Below are 18,170 nucleotides of genomic sequence, written 5' to 3' on the forward strand. Positions count from 1 at the left end.
GTCGCCATGGGCTTCCTCCACCTCCAGCCAGCTTGGCATCTGCTGCCCAGCAGAGACCAGGAACAGGGATATCGACAGGCCTGAAAAAAACATGCTTGTGCTTGTTAAAAGGGCATAAGACAAAGCAGCTACGAGTGGAGGAGCTAGAAATGCAGTCATGTTATGGAGAGTTTAAAGCCAAGTCTGATCACCTGTTCTTTATTTCTCGCCACCTACTGGGATTGTCATTCTTAATGACTGAGACACATCCAAGCAGCACTTGTTACGCAGCGGCAAAAACATTGTGACAACAACATTCATCTCCGAAACCACCTTGCTGACCTCTTCTGCTAAGCACTCTGCACATTATCTATATTGTGAGTTTCTTTCTGACTTTCTGATTTTCAGTGCTACTCAAACTACTAGTGAAAGATAATTCTAACCCTGAGTTTGAGAAGAGTGAGTGACACAGAGTGAGAGATTAGCCTTCAGCAAACAGAACAAAATCATGTTTCAAATCACCCTAGGTTGCTTCTTACATTAAAGCATTAATACACCCCAAAACATGTTATATCGTGATAAGCACCCTAGGCTCTCTATGGAAGGAAGCATATCGCTGTAAACAGACTTTGATGGGGGCAAAACAAACGCAAAAACAAAAATGTTTATAAAACGTCTGAAAACATTTCTGAAATAACTTGGTTCAGCAATAGATAAAAATAGTTGTTTTGGATATTCATTACCCCACAAATAGATAATAGACACTTGAATATCGCTTGGCAGGCAAGTTTTCCTGATGTTTATTGTTTTTTGGCATTCGTTGGATTAATGCAGGCATGATGTTGTTGGGTTGTAGTTCCCATTTTTCACAATATCTCATGATATGGATGTAAACTAACATGTAAACTAGCTAAACTTTTTTGAATACTTAATCGATTTATGAACATAGAACAGGTGAGGACTGGGCAATTACCACACAATCAGTGAAATAGAAGAAAAAAGAAAAAACATAGGCCCAGGTACTATGTACAGTTTTTAAAAAATGAGTCTTTTTGAAGCGTGAGTAATTTTCTCTATTGAACTAACACAGTTCATTTTGTGGACATTATTATTATGGGCATTAGAGGGCGAGTTTACTTGCGGCTCTAAACATTTTTAAAGGGTGTGTGGCGCTTTTAATGAGCCACAGATTTTTTTTCTTCATATTTGTTAGGCAACAGTTGATATCTATGAGCCATATTAGGATTTGGCGTCATAGAAAATAGGATCACTAGGATCAATTTATCATTGGGTTCAGCCTGTTAATGACATGATTGACAGTAAGAAAAGCATTGAATATTACCAGACATAAACTTTAATACCTCTATATTTTGCCATATTAAATTGGGGCTGCAGTGTAGTTAGTGGACCTGTAAGAGACGGAAGTATGGTAGAAATCGAAGAAGGACGAAATATCCTGACTTATGAACTCGAGAACCTACACTCCCCATGATGCCCCCAGACTGGTCTTTAAACATGGTCTCGAAACCCGAGCTGAGAGCCACAAAAGACATTGTGTAACTGCTTCCACAGCCTGAGTCGTTCCCTCCACAGTGAGAAAACGGATCCTCGTGTGTAAAATCAGAAGAGTGCCCCTTCAATAAGAGGCAGTCATGCTGTCAAGGGGGCTGACGTGTTCTTAGTGATGATGATGATGACCAAAAGAAATTAGATCATACTTTGAAACTTGACTTTAACCTACTTCACAACTATTTTAATTTCAGTGAATAAAAGCATTTTTTCAACTTTATTCAGTTCTGATATTTCCAGGCTCATATTGCCTCCATGTTCTCTTGTCTATCCCCTTATGTATTCCTATATAGGCAATCCCCATCATTCAGTGGACTAAGTCTTCCATAAGCATTTGCTGTAAGCTTTTGATCACCATATTATCTAAATGTCAACCGATGGGTCCCGTAAGTGTCTCACTGAGCTGAATCGATTTCCAATTTTGTGGGAGGGAAGCAGTCGTATCTGTTGCTTGAAGCTCCAAAAGTAGTTTTGTATCAAAAGTAATCATAGCTTTAAAATAACATAAAATAAATGACATTATGATTTCGAAACAATTATAACTCGTCATGAATGACACACTATAATGTTGTTGTATGCACCATTGAAAACATTTAAAAGTTGTTATTAATGTAAAGTATTTATCAACATTCAAAACCCCTCCTATGAAGAGCTATTTTACAATAATACAACGTTGTTTGTATTATTGTAAAGATGACAAGGCATGCAAACTTGTCATTTTTGGGGGGAAATTCTGAATTTCTAACTATTTTTCTTTGTCAAATACCTCTCGATATTGTAATAACATTAATGAGTTGACTGGTGCTTTCACAAAATAAGTACATAATGAGATTTCTGATAAATAATCATCAGTAATGTGGATATAATGACTATGTAGCTAAAGGTAAACAACAGAACAGCTAGAACAGTCTGATAAATTAGAAAAGGACATCGCTTTATAAACAACTTCCAAAGTCACTAATATCTGTAAAACAATACTAATCTCAGAGCTACAGTCCAGTATATGGTAAATATGTCATAAAAGTAAAGTGGTACGATAACCATAAAGGTGAACATTATAATAATGCCTCTAATCTATCTTTGGCTTATCCGTGTTATTTTTCGGTGCGTTGCCATTTTTGGCTCCAGTTCAGCAGGACATCAGGCTCTGTTTGGCTCTAATTGAACTGGCAGTGCTTCATTCACTGGCACGATACTCAGAATCGTAGAGCAGCACATCCATCCCACCCCTTTATTATCGACATCAAAACCTTTTCATATTTGTCTTTAAAAAAGCGAAAGGACCAAATGCGCTGCGGTGGTATGAGAGACTGCTTGGGAAAGTGTCCTAATTTAATAAGTACAATTCAATGAGAAAAAGCTCAAAACACACAATGAGCATTTCATTACAGTGAAAACATTGCTCCATTAAGCAGGTCAGACCAGAGCACGAGGAACACACATCAAACGCCTGTTTGCAGACTTTAATATAATCACGGTTAATAACGCTCCATGTGTGCCGTCCTGGGACTCACGGCAGAGCCGTAGTCGTCTCTGCCGTGTTGGGAGTTGCCGGGTAATTCTCCGCGTCGTCTTAGCTCACAGATCAAGGCCGCCGGTCTGGATCTTTGAACTTGACATTTCAAAAGGCAGAGGATAAAGAGATGCTTAAATATCAAATCCTCCCCCACGCCCTCAGCCCTGCTATTGGACGCTGTTAAAAGATCAACCGTCTAATCAAAGAACAGCGTTCTGAGCAGAGGATTGTCTCGGTGTGTCTGTCTGTGGAAGTTAAATGTACGTTTCAGCATAAAACTGGGTGTCACGAGTGTTTGTGTGGACGGATTCTTGTTATGTATCACGCTGTTATCTCTGCCACAATTGTTGACTAATAATGTGCCTTTTTAGTCTGAGTGGTAGATGTTTAGTGAGAATATGGTTAAAAACCCTCAGTCAGGGACACCGTGGTCCCTCTAAAACAGTACTCAAAAAGATCATTCCTAAATTCTGGGAACATTGCGACATACCCCGAAATGAGTCGATTGGCTCAAGAAACACGAGCAGTCAACAATCAGACAGCTTTAAAGAGGTTAGGCAAACTTATTATGTAGAGAAAACTATATTACTTATAAAATTCAAGGCAAGCTTTAATATTGTTACCCATATTGAGCTTTTGTAAACAACCAACACAGTTTACAGACCAACATTGAACTCTAACATACTAACAACACATTAGATATTAGGCTGAGCAGTTGCTTTGTTTACAAGCTCTCTGGTTTTTTGTCCCTTCTGACTTTTTTTGTCCTCAGATCTCACAATATTATCCGAACCGATAACAATGATGATACTACTATGACATTTTTTTTTGTCCCTTAGAAATGTGCTTGTATATGGAGTTTCTTTTTTTAAACGACAGAAAAACTGTAAAAAACGGGCGAGAGACTTTTTGTACCTTTTTTATACTAAAGAAATATAGGAATGTCTTACTTTTCTGGCAGCACTTAAACATGGTATACGTTGGAGATGGCATTGAGGTAGCGCAAGTTAAAAAAAACTTTTATTTATAGATGCACAGGTGTGTTTGGAGGGAAATCAACATTGTGTGTGGTCCGGACATAATACTCTTTTAAGTTACCCCTACACCGCTTACACACACACACACACACACACACACACACCCCTATTCACCCTCCGTTTCTCTCTTCTCTCTGCTTCTACACTTCAACCCATTTATCAAGTGATTTGTGGGAAGCTCACAGGTGTTGATGGAGCCCTCCCCTCCCCAGCTGCCCCTGTCCTCGACAGCATGGGAATGGGGGGCCGAGTTACTATTGTTCACAGCTGCTTGTGGCAATGTGAACCCCACCTCCTCCATCCTCTCCAGCCCAGAAGGACAGAGTGCCACCCGACGACTGGGAATCCAGTCATAACCACAACCCTGGCTCAAGGTCTTGGCACATTGTGGCCGAGCAAATACAACAAGCGCCGGATATTGTCTGCTGAGCCCTGAGAACTGGAGTCTTCCATTCTAGAGATCAAGATAAAGTCGGAGTTGAGCTGCTCGCTGTTCTCATATGCAGCTGATTATGAGCGCTGAATACAAATATATCATTGTGTTTGACATTGTGTCTGACCGACGGCAGGCATGTGACTCCCACTGGAGTACAATAAGAAAGTGTTTATTACTTCCTGGGGCCAAGCGCTGTGTTTTGATGTGAAATACAGGCCAGGTTTGTTGTGAAAATACACACGTTTTATATCTGAGAGACGTGTCGATAAAGCTGCTGTAAAGGTGAACATGTTTCGAACCTTTAACTCTCACAGACTGTGTTTACATGCACACAACAAACCCTGGGTCATTGGGAGAGAACACAATCTAAAGTACTGAAAATATTGTCAAGCTAAAGCCCACATGTGCTTTGTTCGCTCCCCCATCTCCTCCACGAGTTTCCCTCCCCCACCCGACAATGTCTTCCACTGTCAGCGCCGCACTCTCCTTAACCTGTGTGTTCTTGCCCTTCACCCAGCCTCAGAACATCTTCAAAGGAAACCAATAATTGACTGATCGCGTAGACAAAACATTGACTTCCAAAAGTCTAATCTGATCCTAAAATCTCTAAAAGTGATTTTGCGGATACAAACCCAGTCCAGGATTACATTCACTGACCCACACAAACACATCAGTGCTTTTTAATCTTTTTCTCCTATCAAAACAACTGTGTGCATGCCCACTCAAACACTGCAGTCATTGCAAGTGAAACACCATTTTTAGCAAGAACTTTGCATCGATGCTAGTGGGATAAAACCAAAGAAGTAACCAAATTACCGACTTCTTAAATCTCATGTGAACAAGAAACTTGGTTTTCTCAAAGAAACGTGTACGATTTTCGGGGACCTTATGGGAGGAATGGAATATGATGTCAGTACATTTTTTTTTATAAGTGTATAATCATCTGAAAATAAGAATTATTGTTCCATCATTGTCCTTAAAATGTAATTAAATTAAATTCAGTTTATTTTGTACAGCCCATTATCACAAATTAAAAATGTGCCTCAAAGGGCTTTACAATCTGTACACATTCGACATCCCTTTCCTAGGACCTCACATCGGATCAGGAAAAAAAACCCCAAAAATAGAAAAAACCCTTTCACAGGGAAAGATGAACAAAATATATCTACATATGGAGCTCCAAAAGTACCTAAATCTAGCGAGAAAGTCTGCAACACTGACAGTCCGTCCCTTCAGGCCTCCATCCAAAGCCACTCTCCCAAAACTGTTTCTCATAAACGTAAACAACGGACAAACATGTTTTCTGTTTGTCCTCGGAGCTTCATAAGCTAGTGGAGGACTCCGGTGTTGCGCAATATGTGCACCGGGTCGATCGACAGTCAGCGGATTTGACACAAATATATCTAACGACAGCTTGTTGAATTCATGCTCTAAAACCTCCCGTAAATGTGAGGTTTTCAAGCATTAATAATGCCTCACATTTACTGGTTCTATTTATCCAAATGTGTGCTTTTGTGGCCTTTCTCTGTCTTATGCAATACTACATGGAATATCTTTGATTTGTTTGTTGGACAAAATAAGCAATTTAAAGTTTCCCCCTGGAAGATCTTGTGAACACTTTTTTTGTTTGTATGAACGATAATTCAAGAATTTCATTGGCAGGTTGATTGGCGGTTCAAATAATTGTGATACGCAGGCTGAGACAGCAGCACAATCAGATTCCAAGTTGCTTGGGGGGGGGGGGGGGGGGGGTATTCTACCTGAATGTTTTTCAGGTCCAGTTGGATTTGATCCAGGTTTTTGTCACACCGCCTCGCATCACTGTCAGTGTCAACACAGTTGGGATCACATGGATCCGTTGTAGAAACATTAATTTGGAGACAACAGTCTGTGAGGTGATTGGAGCTCTGCCCGTTGTCACACCTGGCTAGTCGCCGTGGAAAAGCAGGTGTGGTTATTGAACTGTGGGTTTCAGATGGGTTTTGATGAAGGTCTGCCATTAGAATTGACATTATTATTTAATAATATACAACACTGCTTTAAAATCGTGTGTGTTTGGGAGGTTTAGTATGACCGGCCTGGGCACAGGGAGTAGCCTCTCCTCCTCATTAACACAGCAGTGCACCTGTGATCACTCCGATATTCTCTTTGAGAGCATTAAGGTTCTCAGCAGGGGATTTGGGGAGGGGGCTGGGGGTTCGCCATTTTGATCCCGGTAAATTAGGTGTGGCACGCTCGCCTCATGTCTGGTAGATGGGATAAAAGGAGAGCGAGTGCTCAAATAGGCCTTTGTTGTGGGACAGGCGCAGCTATAATGCTAATACAGTCACACACAGACTGACAGACCCACAAAAAAATATGAATACACACGTTGGCAATGATGGAGGTTTTTGTGTGTATGTGTGTGTGTAAAAGAGAGAGAGAGAGGTGTAGCTCACAATCTCCATCAAAGCTAATTGTGTATGATAAAAAAAAATAAAAAAAATAAGCCAGATAATCAAACACAATGTGAGGCTGTACCAGAGAACATTCTCACAAAATAGATCCAGCTTGTTTTTATAAATAATTGTGGTCCTGATGCAGAACAGAGGAATTAATCATCCATCTTATCGTTTTTGTCGACTTTCTTGCTGCAGTTCCAGTGTTGCACCCTTTGACATTATCAACCAATTAATTGTTTTCCGGAAATGTTTACTTTCATTGATTGAAGCCCATATAAAGATACGGGATGCCACCAGAATGCCGAAAGCCTGCCGCGAAAGGAGAAGCAAACTCTCAGTTAAATGTCCTGAAACATCCTGAATGTAGTTGACGTGGCGATGGGGAGCTGGTTAACAGGGAATGACAGAATGGCAATGATCCGAGAACTGATTGGCTCAAGGGATGCTGGCAGGAAGATGATCAGGTAAAGTGATGTCAGATGAAGTGATGTCAAAATTGTGAATGTAAGAACTTTGAAATTTGTGTAAGTGGTTTAAAAGAGAACATGTATTCCTTATTTATCTTTTACCAGAGAGCCATTACATTTAACAAGAGTGGATCATGATGTTTTCTTGAAATAACTTAAACACCAGAAACATGTTGCACTTTTTCAAAGGGACAGATGAAATAAATCCTCGGTGAGAGATTGTGTCGAGTTACAGAAGCGAGTGGAACAGGAGCTTCATCCAGATGTGATGTTAGGAGTTTGTCTGTCTACAAAATAATTGTCTGTATTACTCAAATACAGTAATTGTTTCACTGGGTCCTATGAGTCATGATTAGTTAGTCACAAGCCGATCAGTTTCCTGTAGTCGTAAGTAAATAGTTTTAAGAATGCTGCAGGATGTACAGAATGCATATAAAGCTGCTCAGTGGAGTAGCTTTATATGCATTCTGTACATTTTATTTTGCATGGATCAAAATACCTGCAAACACAGTTAATTATTGTTGTTCGGTGGTTAGAAGATAAATTAAACCCATTTTAGTGGTACCTAAAAAGGGGTCCTTTTAGGGGGCTAGAGATTTAAGACGCATATTATATAACATAGTTTGATTCTAGATTGAGCTATCTATACTTCATGTCATAACCTTCACTCTTCGGTTAACTCCAACACTCCTGACCTCTTTTTAACCCTAACGACTTACATGACTCACGATACTAACGAGTCGACTCAAGTTACAAAATGCCAACTTTAACTTCTAATTTCAAACGAACAGCCGATTCCTGGACTAAGGTCCTGTGTTTGTTGTTGTTCTATTGTGGACTTTACGCGGAGTCAGTTGCTCTTTGCTTCTAATAATTCTGTAGGTGGGTTGACATTGGTGTGAGCTGAAACCCCGGTGCCTCACGTACAGATACTAAAGGGTGCATGGGTCTGATGCTCTTACAGCTGCAGTATCTCCCATTCCATTAAAATAACTAGCACCCTATTTTAAAAACTGAAAGTTAAAATTTAAAGTCTCGTGGCGTCTGGAAATTGAAATAGAAGTGATTATCTCAGGCCGGGCTTTTCTGCTGGATAGTTGAGGGTAAGCTGATTTTGTTGGCACCTAGTTTGTAGCGCTAGAGGATTGTCAGCACAGTGATGATGACCACAGCGGCTGGGATAAGAAGGCCTTTGTTGGAGTTCAGCAGCGAGTCAGCGTGCTGTTGTCAGAGGTTTGATTGGAAAGAAGGTCTCCTATTTATAGTGTTAAAATAACAGCAGAGGCCTCATACCTGGCTCCTCTTACCATCATTTCTCATCTTTCACACACTTTAATATAAAATGAAAAGGGAATCAGTGCTGTTTCCAGATTATGTCTCCCTCGAAATGTCATTTCGTCCTCCATCAGTGCTGCGGGATCACTCGACATGTTGTTGAACGTGATATTATTCAGTGGTTCCGAAGCAGGACGTCCGGACGTGCTCCATATTTGTGGTTCCCGTTTTGTCCAAACATACCTAATTTCATTGAGGAAATTGAAATCATGTACAGACTTGAATTTATATTTATGTTTGAAATGGAAACCAAACTGAATTATCCTTGAGCATTTCCCCCAGAACTGCAGCATTGTGGTCAGGGGTATTTCCTGAAATCTCGTTCCCAGTTCAAGCATTAGTTTGAAACTGTTCCTGTATTCAGGCACTATCCACTTATTACATGCGGAGCAGTCCACAGTTGTTATAGTTGGATGGCAAGCAGAATGACTCGAAAATGTATTTATTAGTATTTCCATGTGTTTGGTTTAGTTTTCAGTTTCTAGCATCTTGGTACGCACATCTGCGTAATGACTTTTTAGGAAAATGTGTTAACATAGGCTTGTTTTTGTTTTGCTGACAGCTAAAGGAAACCCCCCTCTATGTAGACACAGTGTTTAGCCTACTGACCTTTAATTAGCCATCCTGTGGCTGCGGAGCAACCTGCATACCTGAGCCCAGCAGCTCTGGAGGGGGTCTTTTAATAGGGAGTGGATGCAGAGGAACAAGCCACACTCACTGCTGAACATCAGATACAAGCATCAATAAAACATTCATGTTGCTCCTTTAATGAATTCTCACCCAACGGGTGTGAGGATAAAAAATTAATGCTGCTGCTGCTGAGGAAGTTGCTAACCAGCGGGGATGATTTGTAATTCTCGAAAAAGCCAGTGTTAGCGGACTGTTTTTTGGAGGTTGGAAGGATCCTTGAAACCATTAGAGAAACATTCCCAGCATGATAACATGTTTCGAGAGTCATGTACATATGCAGTCATTTATTTTTCAGCATAGTCTCAAGAGATTTATTTACACGAGCATAAACTCACAAAAACACAGATTCCATTTTGTTGACACATTCAATTTAAAGATGTTGATTTTCAGATGGCTTGCCTTATTAAAACAGAAGAGGACAGAAAGAGAGCCGTGGTGCCGTAACTACGCTTTGAGCAAAGGGAAACAAAATACATCCATGTTTTTGCTTTTATTTTTTAAAAGGCTGTGTTTTAGGCAGCATTAAAAGTTGCGAGTCTGTAAAAAAGAGGTGGTCTGTGCAGGAAGAAAACTCCATCACAATCATGCCAAATTAGTACTCAAATTGCACTCCATAAACACTCCGTCTTCCTTGCTGCTTGTGAGATTGTTTGGAGTCTGGACATTACAAAACAGGGGCAAGTGCAAACAATCAAAAACTGCCTGATGAAAATGTAAGTTTGGAAAAAGCAAAGTGTCGTGAATAGAAGGTCAGTGTCAGCCTCATGTGTTTCTAATAGTATGGATTGAGAGTGAGACCTAAGTGAGTCCAACTGGACAGTGATCATGGAGGGCTCCGTGCAAGGTGCTGACCTGGAGCTGTGATGAAAGAGGGAGGCACAGGTGCATAAAGAGGGGGGGGGCTTTGAGGAGATTTGCAGCACTACCTTATCTCTAAATGTGAAAGAATAAATCCTGGACCCTTAACAGTACTAACTGTCACCCAGGGAACAGGCTGCAGGGAGATGTGTGCCAGATGCTGCCTCTGAAAGCACAGACAAGGACACGCAGCTCTCTTCTCCACTGCAGGGCTGTGTGCTTTCACTGTGTGTCTCTTTGATGTTGGGCAGGACACAGTGTTCCCCAGGTGGTCGACACTACACCGGGGTTTGCGTGTTGAGAAACCTACTGCCTGTCATCCACATTTTCATGCTAACTTTTTACACCCTCCACTCTCTGAGGGACTCTGTGTCCACTCACAACTTGTATTCAGAGAAAGTCTGAAACGCTGGTTTGCTCTCACATTTCCTCACACGTACACTAGCGTTCAAAAGTTTGGGGTCACTTAGAAATGTCTTCATTTTTCAAAGAAAAGCACTTTTTTCAATAAAGATAACATTAAATTAATCAAAAATACACTCTATACATTGTTAATGTGGTAAATTAATATTCAAGGTGGAAGTGTCTGGTTTCTAATGAAATATCTCCATAGGTGTATAGAGGTCCATTTCCATCAACTATCACTCCAGTGTTCTAATGGTACATTGTGTTTGCTAATAGACTAATATCTGATTAGAAAACCCGTGCAATTATGCTAGCACAGCTGAAAACAGTTATGCTGGTGATATAAGCTATACAACTGGCCTTCCTTTGAGCTTGAAGTTTGTAGAACAAAATTAATACTTCAAATATTAATCATTATTTCTAACCTTGTCAATGTCTTGACTACATTTTATATTCATTTGATAAATAAAAGTGATTTTTCATGGAAGACACGAAATTGTCTGGGTGACCCCAAACTTTTGAAGGAAGTATATGGTAAATGTACAAACGTATGCGGAAGGTAGTGTATCTGCTTCTATGATACTCATATTTTAATATTCATTCAGTCACCAGGTTTTTTTTCTCTTGAGGCTTCAGCGTTACATCAAATTAAAATATTCCAGATTTTCCGACGATTTTCGGCTCATCTCTCCAAAAATCTGAATGACGTGTTTCGTGGACATAAGGGTTTATAGATAATGTATTACTTGATGTTTTAATGTCCTCAGAAGCATTCAGTCTCATTTCATGGCCCACCAGGCATGTGAGGGATTAGGGTGAGTAAATGAGCCTGGTTTCTTGTGTCAGAGTGATTTGGACTCCTTATCAGTGGTGGAGCTGCAGACCGACTGAGACTTAAGCTGACAGCCTTAATCGAATGGGAAAGCCAATAATGGTGACCACTGTAGTTAACGTCTGAGGGTATTGTCTCTGTGTAAGGCAGATAATGAGTGACTGTATGCAGAAGCTGTCCTGGAAGTATCCCCCTTCTGTTGTTGTCTAATTTGCATCGAGTGAGTCTGTCTCCATTTGCCTTTAATGGACAGAAAACTGATTTTTCTTTATTCTCTCAATTCTTTCTGTCAACCTTCAAACATGCTCCATCTCCTCTCTAAACATTTTAGAGGTGTTAAAAGTACTATGTAGCAGCATTAACATGATTATATGAATGTTAAGACTCCACAGTAATCACTCTAAACAAATGAGATCCTTCCCAATAATTCATGTTTGACAGCAGGTGCTATCTGTCATTCAATCAACTGTAGGGCTGCAACGAATGATTATTTTGAGAATCGATAAATATGTTGACTATTTTTTCGATTAATCGTATTTTAAAAAAAAAAGTCATTTTCAACCCTTTAATTCAAAACAGGGTTCGTACGGTTATGGAAAACCTGGAAAAGTCATGGAATTTTAAAATGGTTATTTTCAGACCTGGAAAAGTCATTGAAAAAAATAAAATGCAATCCGAATTTTGAGAAGTATAATGTCTTTTCTCTTACCTCTTTTACCAGAGAATGTGAGGAAAGAAAGGGAGGAATGTGATAAAAGTGAACAGTAATTGGTCAGCATCCACATCATCTCAATACCACGAATGTCTGAACACAATTTTGTGCTAATCCAACCAGTAGACCAGTAGTTATTTTACAAATTAAGATAAAGGAAACTTTGACCATATGATGTGCATGAGAAAAAGTCAGGGGATCACTCAAATCAGCACGCTTCATCCTCTGGGGAACATGAATGCCTGTATAGAAATTCATCGCAATCCATCCAATGTGTTTTGAGAAATATCAGTCTGGACCAAAGTGGTGGACTAACTGACCGACTGACGAGTGACATCCATAGAGCCATGCTGCTACCATGGCTAAAGGTAACAAGTACTGAAAGCTGGCCTTTCACTTCTTTACTTGGTCCTCAATCATGATTTGGCCAGTTCCAGCAGAAAACATATCTGTATTCCTCGACACAAGTTCTAAAAAAAAAAGTACACAGGCACAAGACGGACGATTCCAAGTCCTGCTGTGACGACGAGACGGCGGCACTGAAATGTGGTTTACAAAAGAAAGAGGGATGGATCCTTAGATTTGAAAGGAAAGACGAGCATTCAAACATTAGCTTTAACTGTGATTAAACACAACCATGCTGGAGATAGCGATCATGATATGGTTAAACTCTTTCAACTTCATAGTTACATCATTATGATTGTGTAATAAATAATGTTGCAGCTGAGTTTTGTGACCAGTTGGTAGAGGAGTTACTCTTCCTTTTGAAACGTCATTGTGTTTGTTGTGAAGCTGGTAACGTCTCTGTCTGTGCCCCCTGCTGTCCTTCACCCCTCCAACAGACCAGTCATTTGAGGTCTTGTCACTGATCCTGTCAACACGTCGAAATATTCTGGAGTGGTGTGTTTTTTTATGAATTAATGAGCTCTGTATCATCCAGACACAGACTGCAGACAGCCACACATGTATCGACACGCCCACGCCCACAGGCAGCCGTTTGGTCGTCACGGTCCATAGATCATGGGTCATGTGTACTTGTGCTTTAGTCCATGCAGTATGAAGTCACAACAGGAACAGATGAGACCAGTCCCAGGTTGGCTTCGGAAGCCAAATCCCTAGCAACCCCCCTGTGCTAATCGGATTAGCTGAAAAGTTAGCGGCGCGGCCCCAAAGAGACGCAACATTTTTCACATTGACTTCTGTGACATCCTTTTCTCTCCAGCCCCCTTAATCTGCCGATTGTCTTAAAGCCGTCTCACATCGTCTTCGTCACAGAAATAACAATTCCGGTACGCGATGAACTGTTTTTAACCTTTGGTTTAGGATGGACACATATATTTGGGCTGACTTGTGTGCGGGGTATATGTATCTGTGTGTGAGAGGGATCTGGTCCACCCAGGTGGGGGAACAATGGCATGCCCGTTGTCTTAAAAGGAATGGTTGGGTGAGCATCGACAGAGGAGGGAGAAACAGGAGGAAAAAGAAGAAGATGATTGGTGCTGAGGTGGGGGGAGGAGTCAGGCTGGTGATGGGGAAGCAGCCGGCTGAATGGGGGCAGCAGGGTGGCAACTGGTCTCTTAAAGCTCTTTTCATGCTTGGTCTGTTTCAACAAACGCTGAGGACACTTCAGTCTAGCCCTTGCTATTTGTTTTTTTATCTATTTTTGAAAACTATTGAATCGTCAAAAATAAAAAAACTGGGATTTTGTAGTTTCTTTTGCCTTTCTCCAAGTGTTTGCTTGCACCAAATTAACAGCATATTTTCTTCTTAATACAGCTGCACAGTGAACCTTAAATTCGATACACAGTAATCAGTAAAAACAATAAAATTGCTAAAAGTTTATATATTTTTGGCCTTAAGAAAATGAAGCTTGTTTCATGGTTTACCGTTCTATGGTAAAACAAAAAACCTAGACTGTAAGTTCAAGTACTGTACTTGAAAATGTATGGAACATTTAGACAATTCTAAATTGATGCAGCACAATTGAGAAAGAGTTTCTTTTTATTATTATATTATTAGTCTTTGTCAAAACCTGCCTCCTACGTTACCCACAATGCAACCCTAACTGCCGACAGTTCGTCAGAGATTCGTGAGTGTCACGTCCGTGTCACGTGAGTAGCGGCTAACGTAGCTAGCCTCAAGCAGGCTCCAGAGGTCTGGTGAGATTGCCTCTTTTTTAACATCGCGCCTCTACATTTTTATATTTCCAAACTTGTAGTCTTCCCTTCACCCATTTCTCTTTTTGGTCTCTCACAACACATTATGGAATAAATCCACTCAATGTCCCACTGTAACACCTGACGGTGTAAGTATCCTATACCATCTTGCATGACAGCTCAAATATAACTGAGAAAATAGACTTGTTGTGCCATCTTGTTCTTCTTTGTCAGTGTTGTGAACTGGCCCCCCCTCGAACAGCAGCCAACACCAAGATGGCTAAAAAACCACTTGGCTCTTTGAGTCAACAGCCCAGTGTCAGGCTGGCCTTCTCATGCCTGCATTCCCCCAACCATGCCTAGGGAACTGGTTTTCTGGCCAAGATGTGGTTTTATGGTGACAGTCAGCCAGGCAGAAGGGAGCTGACAATTATGCCATTTGGACAAGAGGCCTTTTCTTTTGTGTTCTGCTAACATGGCAGAATGAAGACATTCAGTCATCTGCCAAACACAATGCAGTTTAGAATTACATTCGACTTAAGGGTCAAAATTAGAATAAGAAAACAGACATGGTGAAATGCCATTTTTATGTTGAGTTTAATACTGTTTTATGGCTTAAGTGGTTTATGAATAAAATAGGACCATGGCAGAGCACCTGCAGAAAGCATGACGTTGATTTATGTGCATGTCTGTGTGTTTTTCAGCGTGGGCCAAGGTAGAGCTGACTATGCATAAGGCTGTTGAGGTGTACCTGGGTGAGTCGGCTCAGATCCCCTGCCAGTACAACTTCACTGATGCCGACAACGAGCCCGGCTTTGTCATGATCCAATGGTTTGTGGTAAGTACTGCTGAACCCATTGCTGAAACTGGCACTGCCTTTCTGTTACTATCCAACTGTGAATGGACGGAGTAGGGCTTAAAGTTAATCATTTGATTCATAGTCACGGAGCATCTGAAAAATAATTATAGATAAGAATTGTAAAACTCAGTGACGTAATGATCAAATATGGTTACAAGGACTTCCTGATTGTAGGTATTGTTGCCTCTTTCTCAGAGAGGATTTTAATAAAGTCCTTGCTTGTGACATACACATCTCATAACATTGCATATAAGCATGCATGCTCGTCATGCAGTTAAATTTTGTATTGTATGGACCAATTAATTGTAGGTCATAATGACGGTGCAAGGAGGGCGACCGACTGTCTGCAAAACAAATGAGTGAACATCTGATTCAGATCACATTCTTTTTAGATTATCTTCAATACAAAACAGTCCATAGTGACAATAAAACGACCCTTCAAGTGAATAATGTCTCCATTGAAGTAAGGATTGAATGATGTGCTTTGGGCAATAAGAAATGACGCTGATAGTCATGTTTTAGTTGTCCTGTTGTCCTCCCTTTGGACGGGACCTCATATATCAATTTATTGTATTTCCTTTTTAAAATTCATGCTAATGAGTGATGTTGAGAAAAGATATGCAGTTGTATATGATGTTTACATAAATACCAACAAGTTTAGGCTGGTTTGAAAGGGTTATGAGGAAAAAATAAGAACAAAAATCAAAAAGTTAGGCTCCACACATTTGTATTGGCCAGCTAGCAGCTAGCTTCCAGCAAGTAAACTGGAAAGTCTTCCCACACACAAATCAAAGTTAGTGCATAATTAATTAAGATATCCCGCATGATATAATAATGCACCCTCTTTACCGCAATGACAAACTGATAACAACACTAAGCGTGTCCAGATCTGTCTGATTCAGGTCAGCAGGTGACGGAGATTGTCTGATGAATGCTAGACTGTCCTTCTGTACACATGACATCTATTGCGTCTGTCCATCCTGGAGAGGGATCCTCCTCTGTTGCTCTCCTGAAGGTTTCTTCCCTTTTTCCCCCCTGAAGGGTTATTTGGGAGTTTTTCCTGATCCGATGTGAGGTTTTGGGGCAGGGATGTCTATGTGTACAGATTGTAAAGCACTCCGAGACAAATTTGTAATTTGTGAAATTGGGCTATACAAATAAACTGAATTGAATTGAAAATGTAATACCTGTCAGAAAAACTGCCCAATATCAACCAAATACATGAGCCAAGGTTTTCACTGATTTAACCTGAACTGTGTTCTCCCGCAGACAGCTGCAGGGAACAGCGCACGGAAACGGATCTTCTACGGCGATGGCAGTCAGCAGATAGTAGACAATAACACAGACTACAGCGGTCGCATCGAGGTGACCCCAGACCAGCAGGTTACTCGACTCACCATCAATGATGTCCAGCTCCATGATGAGAGAGAATTCTTCTGCCAGGTTAATGGGCTGGCTGCCGGGAACGCTGAGGGAAAGACCCACCTCAGAGTGTTTGGTAAGAAGGGCTCACAGCACAAGTTCTCTGTGTCAGACAAAGCATTGTTTAAAGGAACATTCACAGTCATTAGATTGTTTCATGATGTATTTATTTAGAACCAACTGAAGTCAATATTTTCATGATTCAGCTCCTCCAGAGGCTCCAGTGATCGAGGGTGTCCTGACTGGAATATCCATGACCAACGAGGGTCCATCTAAGGTGGGTCCCTTCTAATTGTAGACGCTGAGATTAAGAAGAACAAAATAGAAGAAACAAAAATATATATATATAATAATAATAACTTTACGGAAAACAATAGGTTCCTCTACGACGAAGTCGTCACGAGGAACCTAATAATACTAATAATGTATACAGTATTTGTAGATTGCTGAAATCACCAACTTCAAGATAATACATATTTCTCAATGTGATTCTCCATCCAGGTTGCTTCATGTGAGGTTCGCAACGGCTTCCCTAAACCCAACATCACATGGTACAAGAACGCCACGCCACTGGTGTCTGCTCCAGGACGTAAGTGCAAACACTAGATAAGCCATTGTCAGCTATACAATATATACTGTATATTTGAATATTGATTATGAATACATTTAATCTGTCATTTTTACATATCTACATTGTCTTTTCCAGATGTAAACGTGTTGATCCTGGTAACCCAGCAGTCAAGTAGCTTATTCTCCGTTCAGAGCACACTGGAGTACAAGGTGGTTAAGGAAGACAAGGATTCCCTTTTCTCCTGTGAGGTCAGCTTTTTGTCCCTGGAGCCATCAGGACAGTAGAGTCCAACAGCATCAACATCACTGTCCACTGTGAGTTAACGTTGATCCTCTTTACACTTATTAGGTTCCTCTTCTTCTTCTTCTTCTTCTTCTTCTTCTTCTCTCGCAACGAACTGGTGAAGAATTTGATATTTCAGAGGTCTCGCATTTGGGTAAAAGAAAATTGCTCTATAGCGCCCCCTTGCAGTAGAAAGGCTGTCATTTTTGAAAACTATGACCGATTATTCTGAAATTTGGTAGACATGTTCACTTGGACCTGCTCTACAAATAACTTAATGGTGGCCAATAAATGCGCCTACTTTGATTTTTCGCCATTTTTGATTTTGTAAAAAAACATTTTTTGTTTTTTCTCCAAAACGCTTTGTCCGATTCAAACGAAAATGTCTGTGGTCCATTATTGGTTCAATGTCATCATGAGTAGTGACAATCTTGTTGATATCCTATTGCGTTCAGAGGATATGGACCAATGAACATTTAAGGGGTGTGGCCTGATATTTGAAGTCACACAACTTCTAAATTATTTGGCCTATCCACATCAAATTGCCAGCCTATGTCCAAATGGCATCCCTTAACGTACCCTATTTTTTCATAATATTTGAAC

At 40.5% G+C, this 18,170-nt stretch overlaps 1 protein-coding gene across 1 annotated transcript in view; it reads left to right on the forward strand.

Moving 5' to 3' along the window:
• LOC130191989 (cell surface glycoprotein MUC18-like) overlaps nucleotides 1-18,170 on the forward strand; it is a 51,080-nt gene that overhangs the window by 20,045 nt on the left and 12,865 nt on the right. The window contains 6 exon segments of the mRNA XM_056411801.1: nucleotides 15,138-15,271; nucleotides 16,562-16,790; nucleotides 16,921-16,991; nucleotides 17,216-17,303; nucleotides 17,421-17,537; nucleotides 17,540-17,599. Of these exon segments, the coding sequence (XP_056267776.1) occupies nucleotides 15,138-15,271; nucleotides 16,562-16,790; nucleotides 16,921-16,991; nucleotides 17,216-17,303; nucleotides 17,421-17,537; nucleotides 17,540-17,599 (699 nt within the window).

This window comes from Pseudoliparis swirei, chromosome 3 (genome assembly GCF_029220125.1).
Source record: "Pseudoliparis swirei isolate HS2019 ecotype Mariana Trench chromosome 3, NWPU_hadal_v1, whole genome shotgun sequence".
In the NCBI taxonomy this organism is placed as follows: domain Eukaryota; kingdom Metazoa; phylum Chordata; class Actinopteri; order Perciformes; family Liparidae; genus Pseudoliparis; species Pseudoliparis swirei.